The sequence below is a fragment of the Lissotriton vulgaris genome, chromosome 2_1 (genome assembly GCF_964263255.1).
Source record: "Lissotriton vulgaris chromosome 2_1, aLisVul1.2, whole genome shotgun sequence".
Lineage (NCBI taxonomy): Eukaryota > Metazoa > Chordata > Amphibia > Caudata > Salamandridae > Lissotriton > Lissotriton vulgaris.
Genome location: NC_141687.1, coordinates 1,276,656,356 through 1,276,674,092, shown reverse-complemented (window position 1 = coordinate 1,276,674,092; position 17,737 = coordinate 1,276,656,356). Strand labels below are relative to the sequence as shown.

The 17,737-nt window shown below is 43.2% G+C and overlaps 1 protein-coding gene across 1 annotated transcript in view; it reads left to right on the top strand.

Annotated features, from left to right (window-relative positions):
* The first annotated feature begins 5,718 nt into the window (after positions 1–5,718).
* Positions 5,719–17,737, top strand: part of UBE4A (ubiquitination factor E4A) — a 284,893-nt gene continuing 272,874 nt past the window's right edge. The window contains exons 1-2 of the mRNA XM_086956992.1: positions 5,719–5,864; positions 6,089–6,234. Of these exons, the coding sequence (XP_086813118.1) occupies positions 6,123–6,234 (112 nt within the window). The 5' untranslated portion in view covers positions 5,719–5,864; positions 6,089–6,122. The remainder of the gene's footprint in view (positions 5,865–6,088; positions 6,235–17,737) is intronic.

Below are 17,737 nucleotides of genomic sequence, written 5' to 3'. Positions count from 1 at the left end.
CTAAAGTTTCACTCCTCTAGGTCACTCGGAAGGTTCCTAAAACACTAACTTTGTAACTTTTACGCACCATAGACAATGCATTGGTGAACGCGTGCACTTTAAGCACTGCACCCGAAACAAGCGCTGGCCTTTCCCGACTTAGTCACTGCTAGTCCCGATCGGCTCCAGAAATTCCCAAGGCCCTAGGGCTATTTCCTTTTCGATTGGTATCTCTTATACCACTTTCTTGGTATATGGTTTAGGTGGCCCCTAGGACTCATCCATATTGTGCAACTTTTGTGTATTTAAACTGTGTTTTGTTTTAATGCTTGTGCTTCTGTGCTCATAAAGAGTATAGGGGATATGTGTAGTTAATAAATATATATATATTTTCAATATATATCTATGTGGTGTCCTTTCATTTGGTATTCAAGGGGATTGTGTATGGTAAAACAGCTTGCTTCACATGCCTTTCAGAGTTTAGCCTAATACTGCTTTGTCCACGCTACCACTAGGATAGCTGGTCTATAAGGTTGACTTACAACCAATCATCATAAGGGTTGCTTGGCATGGTACAAGGTGATCACTAGAACTAGTGAGCATCATATACCAGGCCAACTTCTCACACAGAGTATATGGACATTATCACTCTAAATTTAGTGGTCCGTGTACAAATAAATAAAATACATGTTTCGGAACAAAAAGCGAGCACTTAAATATGCGAAATGTTAACATCCCTTTTTTGTTAAATGAGATTCGTGTACCAAGAAGAATGATTATAACAAGATATCGAGTAAACTGCATATAGATTAGATGGATAAGCATATGGAAGAGATGGATAGGTATATTACCTTAACTATTAAATTCCCTATCTCTAGATAAAAGAAATTACTTTGGATGGATAACTGAACAAAAAAAACAAAAAAATTAAGAAACACAAAATAGGACTCCATGATCCCCATATCCTCACAGTGGGACTTTTAAGTAAGTGTAACATCCTTTATTCTGGGTGATAATAATTGACATCTGATAATCAGTTAAACTATCATGGTATATATGTCCATTTCATTTCTATATTACAGAAATAACTGTTTTAAGAACCAATATCAACAAGGGATCAAATTACAGTATTCCCAGTTTCTGTTCATGTTCCACAATACATGAAGTAAGTAGACCTAGATCTTAAATTATATAATATCAATGCAGTATAGGTCGACGGTAATTTCTCCCCGATGTCTCTATTCTTAGCCCCCATACCTTATCATTAGGGCTCCCGGTTTTCCGTTTTTACGGATTTTTACATATAAATACAGACGGAAAACAAGTTTTCCTTTATCTGTATTTATATGTAAAAAACGGGACAATACTAGTACATTTTGTTGTGCTGCAATCTGGTGTCTCCCCCCCTCCTTAGAGGGTTAAGAGGTGTCAGCCCGGGCTGAGACACCTTCCCGGGCTGACACGGAGCTGCCAGCCGCACCCGAGCACTTCACAGTTCTTTGAAAGACCATTAAACTTGTTAATGAGGCTTCACCCCTTTTAGAGCCCCCTGACAGAGTCCGATTAGGAGCATCTATTCACACCATTGTTGTGTGAGTTGTGGCTCTTGTATCATGTGCTGAAAGGACGCACTGGTGAAATCATTTGTAATTATTTAATGCACACGCACTCTGTGTTGTTTAATGAAACATGGTCCATGTTTTAAACGCTTTCATAATATCTTAAAATGTTTGTTGCATTCCAACAGGCAGGCTGCATGAAGCGAAATTAAATGTTTCATTAAACAACACAAACTGCGTGTGCAATTTTCCAGTGCGTCATTTAAGCACAATGCGCGCTGTCACCAACCAATCGGATGTCCTTGGATGGTGGATTTTAAAAGTGGTGGGGAAGTAAATTTTAGATACGAAATGGCAATACACACACAGAAGGCGCAGGTCTCAGTCTTCAACACAAGTTCAGTGCTGATGTGTGAAGCGGTTTCAGTGCCTAATTAATTTTTTTTAAAAGGGTGCCCGGTCCAAAACTTTTGTCCAGCAGCCACAGCCACATCTGTAGAATGTCAGGTGTGCAGAATACGAAAGCTGTGTAGTTCTGACTTAATTTCATGACTCTTTCATACCCCACCAGACACTCACTGCCCTTTATTTCATTCTGGTACAAAGAGACCTGGTGGGTTACAGCCACGTCCAATTGAACAGATACTACTACATCATCCACACAAACCATCTGCATGTTTTTTCCAAACAAAGGAAGGGCTTATGTTATTGAAGGCACTAGAAGAGATATGGTTCGGGTGTTTGTCCACCCAAAAAGTAGGATTCCTACTAGTCCATGAATTTTAGCGAACACCTCAAAGTACGCTGAGATTACAGGCCCACCTGGTAAGATTGCAGGCCCACCAGTTCACATGGCTGGAAAAGTAACATTTCAAGTCCCAGAATCCAAACTGGTGTTGGTGAAAGTACCTGGGCTCGATGACAGTAAATATCATGACAATGGCCACGACAGTCATGATGATGATGTCCGCTTTGCAGTTTTGATAGATTATAACTGTGTGTGCAGTCATGCCCGTTGTGCAAAGGCATGCTGTTTACGTCTGGGCTCTTCCACTACATAGCAGTCCACCAATGAAACAAAGCAGGTTACAAAAAAACAACAATATTCCAATACTGAAAATTATTCCTCTGTCAATTATGTGTTTTCTTTCTTTAGATGAGCACAGCCCTACCGTGCTTCCGGTGGCAAAAATGGACCCCTGTCATATCATCACTACATTGAAAAACTACAGCTACCTGTTAATTTCGGACTATGAATTAATGAGGCTGGTGCTAAATATACTACAGGTTTTTCAGCGTATAGTGTTGACCAATAACAATTGAGCGCATGTGTGCATTGTCAATTTAAATAAATGTGGAAAAATACTAGCTGTAGCGCCGTCTTTTGCTTGTGGCAAAAATAAATATGGATAAATACAGAAAAAATGCCCGAGAAATAAATATGGATAAATACAGACAGAAATGGCAAAAAAATAAATACCATAAAACCGGGAGCCCTACTTATCATATAGCTGGTGTAGAGTAAACTATCCTTCGTTTGCTTTTCTGTATAGACTCAGTGGTTCCAAAAATGGATTTTGCCAATACAAGCAATGTGAGCAATGTCTCATTTACAAACAAATGGAGTGGTATTGTGCATATAATCTTTTTTAGGATGATGTGTATATAGGATTTATTGTTTAAAGAATTTAAAGAAAAGTGAAATAAGATATATAGGTACAAGGAGTCATACAGTGGATTATCGTAGACTAAGATAATCATGGTTTATCACTATCAAAGGAACTGTAGTTGATATGTGTTTTAACATTGTGTCTAAATAAATTCTTTTTTAGGTTGTGGTAATTTCCTGAAGAAGGCGTTGGATACGGCGAAACGGACGTCGAAAAATTACTACGTTACTAATGATTTGATTGTTATTATATTAATGATAGTTACCCTTTGATTGAAATCTCATTGTATTTTTATTGTAAAATTTATTGTTGATACAGATGTGATACGAAATTAATTTTTAATGTTTTTTTTAATTTGTCATGATTTTTTTAATGAACAATAAATACACTATATATTTTTTATAGAACACTCTATTGTTTTGGATTCTTGCCATACCCTCTGCATATGTATATTTGTTTTCATCTATGATTGCCTAGGAATTGTTTATCGCACATGTTTGATTTTCCCTGTCCTAGGAATTGAACCACTATAGTTCAGGGGGGCCTTAATTTATCTCCTATAATATTTCACTTCTGTTCTTGGATTTTCATTACAATAAAATACACTGAACATAATCTTCCCAAAAGTTATTTACAAAAGTTTAAACTATTGCCATTATAAATTACAATAACTTATTTAAGTATTCATTATTAAAAAAAATAAAAGCCATTGTTATTTCTAATATTAATACATCTAAGTCATGTAAATACAACACATATTGCATTACAAATGCTATAGGTGTCACGTTTGCGAAAGTTAAAACTATTGGCATTGTAAATGACAAAGCTATTAATTTCGCTATTTTCAAAACCAACACATAAATTAAAAATGTGTCATTTACAATACCAATAGCTCAAACTTTCCTAATGCGAGACCTATGGTCCTACTGTGTTTATTGCAGTAAAGATTGAGAGGCATAATCTGAAGGCTCCAGTCCTGTAATAGAATCTGACGATGAATAGGACATTAGGAGGACCGGAGCACGTGAAACCAGAGCAAGCAAAATTAATCCTTACGCGGGGTGGCACTGGCTACGCTTGTATCACCCACAAAGCCTTGCACTCCTCCTCTCCCCGCTACCTGGCGAATAAACTGAAACTCTCTGGAGGCTCTAGACCTTCACGCAATGCCGAGAATCTACTGCTTGAACCTCCCACTTTCAAGAAGGAAAGAACAATGGCCCAATCCTTTTCAGGCAACGCAGTGAGAATCTGGAACTCGTTTCCGCCTGAGCTCCGGACCACCGCCTCCTCCCAGGCCTTCAAAAGGGACCTCAAAGTTCTCCTCCTCCAGAGACACCTCCAAAAGTAATTCACGTCCTCTTGCTATTTGGAGGAAGACTCCCCACTACTGATATTTTCTACTTTCCATGACCATGGGAGTGCCTTCCCAGTGTTTTCCTGTGGTGGGAGTGTCTGCCTTTTTGCAGTATTCTCCATGTACTTGTGTTTGGTGCCCTTTTGTAACATGCACACTACACTTTGCCCATGTAACACACGGTTGCTACCTCTCACATGTTTTTACCTTTGATACTTGCACAAGGGCCACCTTGCCTACGTAACGCCTGTTCTTGTGCCAGCACTTATTGCAGTATTATACCTCAAATTATACTCTGTTTTCTCTTATAACTGCACACTTGTCACTTTTCCTCTTGTGCACTTTTGACTACCTCGTGTATTTTTGGTTGTTCACAATTTTTACTACCTCAAGTATTTTGTTTGCTCACAATTGTCACTATTACCTTTACTACCTCATGTATTTTTGGTTGCTCACAATTTTTACTACCTCAAGTATTTTGTTTGCTCACAATTGTCATTATTACCTTTATTACCTCATGTATTTTTGGTTGCTCACAATTTTTACTACCTCATGTTTTTTTGTTTGCTCACAATTGTCACTATTACCTTATGTAAGTAACGTATGTTTTAGTAATCTGCTCTTTTGTAATGTTTCTCATTATGTTTCATTTCTGTTCCTAATGTGAAGCGCTCTGACGCCTTCGGGTAAAGTCCGCGCTATATAAAAATGCATAAATAAATAAATAAAAATAAATAAATAAATAAACTGGCAGACTGTCAGTCGTGAATGAACCCGGCCCGTCAATCACTCGCTCGGCCTAGCCGATCACTCACAGCCTATGCCGAACCGTGTAGCGACATCCCATCACTCCCAGCAAGCACAAAAGCGTTAAGTAAGTAGTGGCCGTCTGCCCTGGCCATTAGAGCATTCCCTACTACCCCTGTCACGTTCACGGACCAATCTTGGCACACTTGCCTTCGGTGGTCATCGGCTACGAACAGTGTTTACGTGTTAGGGAGGCACGTACAGACTTTTCAGCCAATGAGCACCTCGACCTTCCATATAGAGCAGCACTATTGGTTTGGGTGTCAACAATGCTCCAATCCGAGGGCTTTTTACGTTTTGGGAGATCCTCCCACTGCGAGATGACTCCCAAAATACGATCCGGCCTAGGATTGGCTGCAATACGACCCGGAAGAACTGAAATTACGAACAAATGTCATCAGTTTAAAGATCAATAACGGGCATTGGCTGTATTTACGGCCTTTCAGTGTTAATAGCGGCCAGGTGGACTCGGATTCTGCAGATCTTCCTCAGGTAACTGCATGCTCTGTGCTTGTCATCTGTTATGGTCAATTGTGGATAGTAGTCTTTGGGGTGGTCGGCGACTGGAGTATTGAGGTACTCTTTGCTGTGCATAGTTGGGTGAATGGACATACCAAAACACTTGTTTGATAATACAGACCATGGTACCCGGGTGTTCTTTTTGTGGACGTGCCTCTGCGACCCGTGCTTCATGATGTCTCTTTTTCTCCCTATAGCTGTCGATCTGTATGGAGTAGAGTCCGGCAAGACATGACTGACCAAGAGAACAACAACAGCATTTCCCAAAATCCTTTTGCAGCTCTTTTCAGTTCCGTGGCAGATGCCAAGCAGTTTGCCTCCGTGCAAAAGCAGCAGCTGTCTGGTAAGTTGTGGTTCTCAAAATGGGTATAGGGCACAGGGAAGGCAAAGACCCAAGAAAGAAAGGCTGCCAGTTGCTGTTACTGAAATTCAGAGAAATGTACTGTAGTCGTGCTGATAAGTGCAGGCATCCTCCCCTTCAAATTGAAGAAGTGCAGGTACTCAGTATCGGACAATACATGCCCATGTAAAGCCCTGAAGTTGTGTCTTTGGTGTAGTGTTGCCCGCATCCTTATAATCCAGCAAGGGCACTAGTTAATTTCAGGGCACCAGCCCTAAAAAAAGAAGCCGCGGGGGGAGGGGGGGGGGGGCTGGTTACTAACCAAATTAGCAGTATGCAAGTGATATTATGGCGCGTGACATCACAACGCATTATCATGACATCATAGGAAGTGACATCAACCCTTGACATCACAGGTAGTGACATCAACCCATGACTTCATAGGAATTGACATCACAAAAAGGGACATCAGAGCTTCGCACGTCACACACATGTTACGCAGGTCTCATGAGAACATTTGAGCGCATTATGAGATTTTGCATCTGAGTTCTGCCAAAAAAGTGACGCAGTCCTGACGCAAAATGCATTTCTCTCACAAAGAAGTTGGCAACAAGAAGAAATGTAGCAGTAAGTCTATTCTACATAATTGGATGCAAAGTCTTCATTTTAAAATATCTAATGGGGTTAAATCACCTGCTGCAGAGATCTTTGTGTGCCCAGGAAACAATCATAATGGTAAGATTACTTTGGAGGGTAAAGCATTTGCTGAAAAGACAGGTGTTTTCTCTAGTGCCAATTTTGAATCAAAGTTGCGTGGAGGGTTAACGTGTCTCTTGCAAAGAACATAATCTAATAATTGGATGACAGGTTTTTTTTTAATGTAGCTAGGTTAGTGAGTTACTGCTTTTAACACGGAGATCCTTTTGTTGTTACAGTTTATGAAGTGTAGTCCTTCAAATATAGCACAGCAAGCTATGAAGGACATGTGACTCCTATACATCGTAACCTTCACTGTCTTAATTAACACATTTTGTATATTGATTTACACATTTATCGTATTTATTGTCAATGTATAATGTGCATGTGTGATGTATAATGTTCTGACACCCTGCATTCAGATGAGTAGCAGTATAAAAGAAGTAAAACAAAATAGTGGTATTTAAATTGTTGTTTGTGTAAATACTGGACCAGAGCAACACACCCGATATTCTTATATACAGCGATTGAACAATGTAAAAAGTATGCCTCTCGTATTTGTGGACTGATAACAACAAGGTTCAGGTCCCCAAAGCTTAAAGAATGACTTGGGTGGTAGGTACTAGTCATTTTTAGGTCTCGCGACCTATCGATGCGCGCAAGCGCATCGAGCGTAGCGAGAATTCATGTGGCGAAAACATCTTCAAACCAAAGGGCTTTCAGCCCCGCGGTTTTCATGCAGTGCCCGTGTACATGCACGCGCATCGCATCCAAGCCCAGCCCAGTCCTCCCCTAGCAGCACTCCTCCCACGCCAGCAATTCCCCCCTCCCACACCAGCACCTCCCCTCTCTCGCATTCGCGCCATCCGGCTTCTCCTCCCCTAGCAGCACTCCTCCCACACCAGCATCTCCCCCCTCCCACACCAGCACCTCCCCTCTCTCGCATTCACGCCCACCCACCAGGCTCTCCCGCCCCCATCAGGCTTCCCTCCCAATCCGCCTGCCTCCCCTCGCGCATTCACGCTCCCCCTCCAGGCTCTCCCGCCCCCATCCGGCTTCTCGCATCGCACTCTCTCCTCCCCCCTCCCTTCTCGTATTTTCTTGTTTTCATTCCTGTTCGCCAATGCTACTTTGAATCCATTCTAAACAGGCAAAAGCACTTGTGTGTGTTTTAAAAGCATGCCATGGCTTCAATGTGCGATGGCATTGCACAGGCTTATAGTCACAAGTTGAACGTGTCACTTTACCTATCCCGGTACATTCAGTTTCTGAATTTAAGGGCAAATAAGTTACATGTTCTGGTTGTGGCTCCACACTAGTGTTAACATTCTTGACTTCAGACATGCAGTTAGTGGGAGACGGGTCCACAGCGCAAAAGTGATAATCTGTTCGTCTTTTTCATCATTGCTCAAGCAGTAAAGATGCTGACATAGGCTTTGATTACAGGCAGAGTTCTTAAGATTACTCAGCAAGAAAGGGGCCACGAGACAGACCTGATCACCGGCGTTCATGTGCTCTTGGAAGACTCTCAGCGGCTCTGTCTCTCGTGCACACACGCACTTATCTCACAAGCACATTCCATTCTCTCGCTCTCTCGCTCCTCCTCCTCCATGGGGCCTCCTCCCATCCACTCCCTTTCTCTCTACTGTACTCCTCTTCGCACGCACTCACTACCCTCTCCCCTCTCCCCTCCTCCGAAATCCGCTGCCAACTTCTACTCCACACAGCCTATTCTATTCCTTTCACCCCCTGCTCCCTTTCTTGGCACCGACATCCGCTGCGGGGTACCTCCCTTCGTCCACACTATCACAGAATGTACTTCTCTTGAACTCCGATGCCCAAAAAAGAAAAAAACATGTTTTTTAAACAATCCCAAAAGTTTGTCTGCCCTCTTTTTACTGTGTCCCTCACTGACTTTCAATTCTCGCCATACTCCATTCTCGCCATACTCCATTCTCGCCATACTCCAATCTCGCCATACTCCAGCTCCTATAAAATCAGGCCAGGGTGAAATTCTGATCACACCACTGAAGTTAGCCAAATTCCCATTACTTGATTTGGTCTACTTTTTTAAGTAACGCAGCACCTCATATGGATAGATTGAAACCCTTAGGATGGTATTACTTGACATATTTGTCCACAGGCTTGTTTGCTTAAAAAATATCCCCTTAGATACTGTTAAGCAGAATGTTGCAATGTAGTCCGGGCCATTACTACAGTTTCTGTGTTAAATATTAAGGGACACCACCACAGCACTCAGGGACACCATCACACCACTCAACAACACAACCACACCACTCAGGGACATCACCACACCACTCAGGGACACCACCACAACACTCAGGGACACCACCACAACACTCAGGGACACCACCACATCACTCAGGGACACCACCACATCATCAGTCAGGGACACCACCACACTACTCAGGGACACCACCAAACTACTCAGGGACACCACCACATCACTCAGGGACACCACCACACCACTCAGGGATACCAACACAGCACTCAGGGACACCACCGCAGACCTTAGGGACACCAACACAGCACTCAGGGAGACCACCACATCACTAATGTACACCACAAAATCAATCAAGGACACCACCACATCACTCAGGGACACCACCACATCACTCAGGGACACCACCACACCACTCAGGGACACCACCACACCACTCAGGGACACCACCACACCACTCAGGGACACCACCACATCACTCTGGGACACCACCACATCACTCTAGGACACCACCACATCACTCTGGGACACCACCACATCACTCTGGGACACCACCACATCACTCTGGGACACCACCACATCACTCTGGGACACCACCACATCACTCTGGGACACCACCACATCACTCTGGGACACCACCACATCACTCTGGGACACCACCACATCACTCTGGGACACCACCACATCACTCAGGGACACCACCACATCACTCTGGGACACCACCACATCACTCTGGGACACCACCACATCACTCTGGGACTCCACCACATCACTCAGGGACACCACCACATCACTCAGGGACACCACCACATCACTCAGGGACACCACCACACCACTCAGGGACACCACCACACCACTCAGGGACACCACCACACCACTCAGGGACACCACCACATCACTCTGGGACACCACCACATCACTCTGGGACACCACCACATCACTCTGGGACACCACCACATCACTCTGGGACACCACCACATCACTCTGGGACACCACCACATCACTCTGGGACTCCACCACATCACTCTAATACACCACCACATCACTCAGCACCATAACAGCATCACTCAGCACCACAACAGCACTGTCCTTGCTGGCTAACAACAAGCATTCCCATAGCCAATAGGACTCGCATTAGGAAAGTGTAAGCTATTGGCTTTGTAAATAACAATGCTATTAATTTATATATTTTCAATGCCAACACATATTAAAAAAATAATCGTCATTTACAATACCAATAGCTCACACTTTCCTAATGCGAGACCTATTGGCAACGCCAGTGCTTGTTAATGTATATTTAATTAATAAACCGCTGTTATTGTGGTAATCAATAAATTGGACAAACAGCACTACCAGGTGGTATTCTGTCACGAGTGCCAGTGGCAAAAATCAGAAAGCACTGGCTCAAATTACGCAATGATTGCACCTGTGCATCTGTACTGCACTGTACGTTTATAGTGGAACTGTGCGTTTGTACTGCACCTGTACGCCTGTACTCCACCGGTGCATCTGTACTCCACCTGTATGTCTGTAGTGCACCTGTGTGCCTGTACTGTGCTCAGGTTGCTAAAAACTTATTTGGCTCAAGCGCTCTATTGTTGCACCCTTGCAACACCATTTAACTTGTTGCTTATAACTTCTTTTTTTTTTTTTAACTTGTTTTTGTTAAAACCGCTTCCACTGCATGAGTTACAAAGGACATACATATACACTTTAGGATCTTATGAGCAATATACAGTCGGTGATGTCCACATATCGTATCATGTTTACATACAGTCTCACTATCTCGTGATCGGTACTACTCATCCATTATAACAGTGCAGCTTCAGTTTTTATTGTTTTATGTTCTAGGACCAATAAACTAAGTAACAAATGAACAATAATCCTCACAACCGTAGAACTAGATTCCAACCCCTCCCCCCACCCCACCCTCATGACAGCGGCAGCAGACAGGTGGTATAACATGGTTCACCTAAGTAGAGAACTGGTGGTGCACTCATAGCTTGTACGTAAATCATGCGTTTATGGTGTGAGTAGGTGTATGGACTAGTGGCACTTCAGGACGTTTTTGAGTGGCCCTGGTGCTCTGCGTACAATGCACGCTCTCCGTCTTACTCTCATTTGTTGTGGTCATTTCAGTTCACATTTGCCCCCGTTCCAGGAGATGCTTATAATTTCTATTTGTATTATTCCACTCCTGCACAGAGCTCCAATGCCAGTCAAGACCTTGTTGGCGCTTTACAGAACTGAGTAATAAATACAACGCAGTACAGACTAGGGAAAACATCAAATATATTTTCTTCATCACTGCAGCACCAGCAAGTGGATATTCTTCAGGTGCTACAACCTCTACAGATGGGCATTTAGACTCCGACAACGCAGAGTGTGTAAGGGACCTGATTGCAATAACTCCCAAAAGGAGGCATAAATCAACCATAAAGGTGAAGAATGCGTCACTGGGTAACTTTCCTCAAGAAATTCTGCTGTCAGACTTCTTCTCAGCTCTTGCAGCATGTGCGGTTACCCTTGCTCACAGAAGTCTTTGATTCTTTGATATTTATTTTAATTTAGATAGTTAACAATAGTACAATTAAAATAAATAAACATGTTTAGAAAAAATGATATAAAATATAAAAATCTATACTTTCAGAAAGTTAAAACGTTTAAACGATCAACCCAAAATCAATTACATTAAAAGTAAGAATACTAACAATAAATCTTAAATATAAACCTATATAAAAACAACCCATTATATAAAAGAAAGAATAAACCAAAAGAATTACAATATAACATTTAAAAAAGTAAAAATTAACTAATTTCATACATAATTAAAAAACATGTTTAATGCATATTACCACACATAGCCAAGGGAAAGTGTTGAATTTTGGTTGGGTCAATTGCACTGTTCCCACTCCCCTCTGAACATAGTGTTGTGAAGCGATAAGCCATGTGTCTTTGTTTCCCGTGCCTTGTATTTGCATCTAGGTGTGAGGCTCAGATTTCTCTCTGTCAGTAAAGTGGAACAAACAGAGCCATGATGGCCCCTTAAATTCCGCCTTTAATATAGGCCCAAATAACAGTTGATGGACAGAATGTAGAGAAATGTCATACATTCACCCCAGTACAGAGATCTGGGCCTAAATCCATCGTTTTTTTGCACTCCACACCACCTGGAGTTCTGGACTTTTTGGTTCCGTCCAGAGGTGTCAGGGAACAACACCCAAAGACCCCGGAGTTCCCACCTGCCTTGGTGCGCAAATGAACAGAAACACGGGCTTCTCGATGGCGGCGTCAAAGACCAAAGGTTTATTACTGCAGGGACACAGAAGTCACAGATACTACACACGGGCAGTAACCAGGAGCCTGTTCGATTTGTACAAAGAGGGCTGCTCCTTATATACTGTTTTTTATGCTAGGGGCAAATTCTTTACATGTAATACATTCCCAAAACCTTTGTGTCTAAAACAATAAATATTTGGCGTTACACAGGAACCGTCGATAATATCTGAGGCCAAACATTGCGAAAAGAGGGGTTCCCACTAGTTTGTCACAATTCCCTGTCAATATTGCATTCAGGACTCGGACCGCCTCATCGTAAAGTTCGTTACCTCCCCCTAATAAAGATTCAGAAAGAAAGAAACAGAGCCAGGTGTGGAAGATAGAAAAGTGGGATAAGGGATGTTTGTGGGTTGTAAATGGGCAAGGCTACCGGCTTCGGCCGCCTAATCATGATCAGGTACAATGGACACTAAGACCAGTTTGGCAGGGCTGGCCTCGGGCAGAGGAGGCAGCCTTTGTCGAGTCATGCAGCTACAGCGTGATCTGGTTTAAGGTGTACGTGTCATGTAAGAGGTGAATCTCCGGCTAAGGCTACGTGTCCTTAATCAAAGTGGAGTGATCAGAGGTTATTGCGTATGTGAGGGCAAGAATCACAAAATGGCGGCCATGATCTAAGATGGATGCCGTGGGTAGATCAGAAATATGTCACTAGAAGGAGTGCTCTTGCTTGTAGCGTAGCGAAAAACACCAGGATATACTAAATGGATCATTTGCGGTTCGCTGATACCAATATTATGTATTTCCGACAAATTTGAAAACACGGGTTCAAATTGTCACGGAACCGTCACGGAACCTCAGACCCTCCTTTTGCCCTTACATAGGCAATTACTCAGTCTATGTCTGAATCTAGTTCTATGCTCATCAGGTCAGTGACATGCTGTTGTATCATCATCCTTTCTCGTACCTTTTCTCCAAACACAGGTGGTTTTCTGAGGCAAGTTGCAGCACAAAGACTACACAGAGCAGGACCACACTGGATAATCAGGCAGCATGAGAATAGGAATACTAAGATGACACCAATGACCATTAGAACCTTCCATCCCCACGCTGATATCAGAGTCCAAAACCACTCCATGAAGGACCAGTTTCCCTTGTCTATATGTATGGAGTCTGAAATCTTGTGCAACTTAGAGATCGCCTCATAGACTGTTGGAGCATTATTAGGAATAAAGACACAGCAGCTCGATTGGATCATTCTGCATACCCCACCTCGATCTGCAAGTATAACGTCTAGAACCATACGATTCTGCAACGTCATGAGTCTATCCGCCTGAAGCTCAGCTGTCAGATTGCTAAGGGCACCAGCAGTTTCGGTAATAGTAGATTCAACTACCCGTGTTAGCTGACGTATGTTTCTACTATTGGCCATAGGCCCCCAAAACGGAAGGAAGCCTTTGAAGAAGTCTCCAGCTTCCTGACCAGCGGTATCTTCCTTGCTGAAGACACCTCTCGCTACTCTGGTTCTGTGGTAATCAGGTGAAGCAGTGTATGTCGGAGGCAGTAATCGAGCAATATAACATGATCCTGAAAAATCGGCAGGCAACCATGTATAAGCTCTGTCTCGACAAATGAAGTAGGTACCCCTAGCAGTGAGAAAGGCAGGGGAAGAGTTAGCTGGAAACACGTAAGTCTCTACGCACTCACTCCTCCCTAGCTGAGCTCTCGGATTTCTCCCGTTACCTTGCAAACAGACCTGACCTCGGTGAGGTACGACCCAGATTGGAGTTGAGCTTTTACGCTTGCTTTCTCCTAAACTAAGGCGATACTCTGAAGTATTCCAACTTAAATATACTCGCAATTCGTCTCTAGGGTAAGATGGAGTATTATTGACGTCCTTGACCATGTCAATAATTCCCTGGACTAAAGCTTTGTTGGCAGAGTTATATTTAGCGGAACGCGGTGGACGTGGAGGATAAGTTTCAAGGGCATAAACAAAGATGGTTTGGAAGGCCTGAAATGATCCATTATAGCTGTAAGGCAAAACCAGATAGGGAATACCTTTATCCATAGTGTGAGGTATCATGCCACACACCCAGCAGTTTGTAGTGTTAACTACCAGTTGGTGTTGGTGCAAGAGCTGTACAAAAGTGTTGTTGGTGAATTCTGAGCGTCGGGCTTGCTCATGTTCTGGAAACGAGTGAAAAGAGTGTATAGAAGAAACAGTAGAAATAGCAGGATCAAGGGGAGGTACTGTAGTAACTGGCACAAAAATCATATTTATACTAAAGACGATTCCACCCACTAATGTTGCTAAAACAATCAAAAATGTAATGGCACATTGCATCAGAAAGCATTTGCTATGAAGAATTCTATTAAGTCTGTTTCTGCGAACATAAATCACATTTTCTCGTTGCAGCGCAGGAAGCTCCATCTTCTACAATCCGCTCGCGACCACTGATGATGTGTACGTAGATGAAAATGCCTCTATCAGCCCTGGGAGTTCCCAGAACCAACAGAAAGATCGACCTTGTGTCAGACCCCTGCAAATTCAAACTAGGCACACAGCCACGACCCTACGGCTACCCAGACGGCAAGGCAATTTTAAAAACAATAAACAATAGCAAACTTCCTGGCTGAAGGCAAAAGTTCAATATATATATCAAAATCACAATATGCAGTTGCCTGCTTTATTTGTCCATTTTACTGCTTCTTAGGTTGTATCTCTGCTTTGCTGGTACTGTCTGATCGGAAAATAGCGTATCACTAGCAGCTGTTGCAGAGTTCAAGTTCGCAGATAGCAAAGTTTCTTCTGATGCTGGAGACAAGTGTTCAGTGTTCAAAGGAGTCTTTTCAGGAGGAGAGTCAGGTTTTGAAGTGTCAGTAATCAATTCGGCATCGCTGAAAGAGATGAACTTCGGTGTGCTTTCAGATTCGGAGGCACCAATTCCCTTTTTCACCCAGTCGTCGTAAGGGAGCGGCAAAGGAACACGCTTAACATGAGAAGCGTGTATCCAGTGCTTACGGCCAGCTACACGAACTGCTGTCCTCGTTGCCAGTAAGATCTGAAAAGGCCCCACAAATCTCGGCTGAAGGTTCTTCGTCCTCGCGAAGTTCTTGATGACAACCAGATCTCCTGGTTTCAGCTGATGCCCTGGACTCTCCGGAGGTTTTGGCAAAGCATCGAAAACCTGTTGATGAATAAGACTCAATTTAGCAGTCAAGTCGTAAAGGTAGTCTATCAACATAGGATATTCAATGGAGCAAAATTCTTTAGGCCTTGGCACACCCCAGACATTTGCCGGGCGACCAAAGACTATCTCGTAAGGACTAAGCCCTATTCTAGAATGTACTGTTGCTCTCGTTGATAACAAGGCCAAAGGAAGTGCGTCTGGCCAGGCTAAACCTGTGGATGCTTGTATTTTGGCTATTTTCAGCTTGAGGGTGCCATTGTAACCCTCGACTAAACCAGCAGACTGGGGATGGTTTGCACTGTGAAATTTCTGTTTCAATCCTAGGCCGGCACACACACTCTGCATAACTTTCCCTATAAACTCACTTCCGTTATCAGACCATACAATCCGTGGCATTCCATATCTAGGGAAAAATTCCTTGAGAAGAATTTTGGCAGTTGATAGGGCAGTGTTGTCCTTTAGTGGGTATGCTTCTATCCACCTGGAAAAAGCACAAACTACCACCAGGACATACTTCAAATTATTGCAGCGTTCCATGTGAATGAAGTCTAACTGAATTACTTCAAAGGGGCAGGAAGGAGGAGCGAAATGACCAGCTGGAGTTGGAGTTCCCTTGCCAGGATTATGCATCAAGCACACCATACAATTTTTCACCACTCTCTCTGCACACTTACTGATTCCCTCATTCTTCCAGACCGGAGCCAACATCTTACATATCCCTTTAGAACTTATATGCGCTACTCCATGCGCCATCGTCACTACTGCAAGCACATATGCATCGGGCAACATCCAACGCTGCTGTTCTGTCAAATCAATCCAACATCCATTCGAGTCCAACTTGCCCGTACTTTCTCTCCATACACGTTTCTCTTCCTCAGTTGCTTCTTTCTGAATCTCTTTCACACTTTCCATAGTGTCTTCACACATTCCGGACTCAGCAATCCATCTTGCAGACGTAGCAACATACATTCTGCTCATCGTGTCTCTAGCTGTCTGTTTAGCAATTTCGTCAGCAAAAGCATTCCCACGACCAACATCATCCATGATTGCTTTATGAGCACTGCACTTCACAATCGCAACTTCAGTCGGCAAGGTTAGAGATTCCAACAAGTCGTTAACTAGCTGACCATGTTGGATCTTAGTCCCATGGGACGTAATGAAACCTCTTTCTCTCCACAACCGGCCAAAACTATGGGCCACGCCAAATGCGTTCTGACTATCTGTAAACACATTCACTCTCTTTCCCTCAGCTAAAACACACGCTCTCGTTAGAGCTATTAATTCTGCAGCTTGGGCAGAATTCTGACTCACTCTTGCAGTCTCCACAATCGTCTTCAAAGTCGTTACCGCGTAAGCAGCAGTCACATCACCATTCTCCAATTTAAAACATGACCCGTCCACATACAGCGTACCATCCGGATCTGATAGCGGAGTATCTTTTAAATCAATGCGTCCTTTTGTCTCTTCCTCCGTTTTGAAACAGCAATCATGTGGCTCGGAATCACTCGACTCTTGATCAGTCGGCAACAGTGTTGCTGGATTTAATACATTGCATCTTTTGATCTGAATATGACTCGCTAGTAATGTCCGCTCGTAACCAGATAATCTCGCACTAGTAAGGTGTTGTGTCTTCGTTCGGTTCATGAGTGTATCCACTGCATGAGGAACCATGACCACTAGCATATTGTTCATCACCAAACCAGCAGATTGTCGAATGGAAGCTGCAGCTGCCGCTGTAGCTCTCAAACAACTAGGCAACGCTCTGGCTACCGGATCTAATGTTGATGAGAAATACGCACAAGGGCGTTGTTTATCACCAAACTTCTGTGTCAGAACACTCAACGCGCAACCTTCCCTTTCGTGAACGTAGAGCGTGAATGGCTTACTGTAATCAGGTGTACCCAATACAGGAGCTGAACACAATGCTTTTCGTAATTCAATAAAACTCTCTTGACATTCATCAGACCATGGCACCGGACTCGGAACATTTTTCCCAGTCAAAGCTACCAATGGTTTCGCTAACAGAGAAAAATTTGGAATCCACTGCCTACAGTAAGAGGTAATGCCTAGGAAGGCACGTACTTCTCTCTGTGTGCGT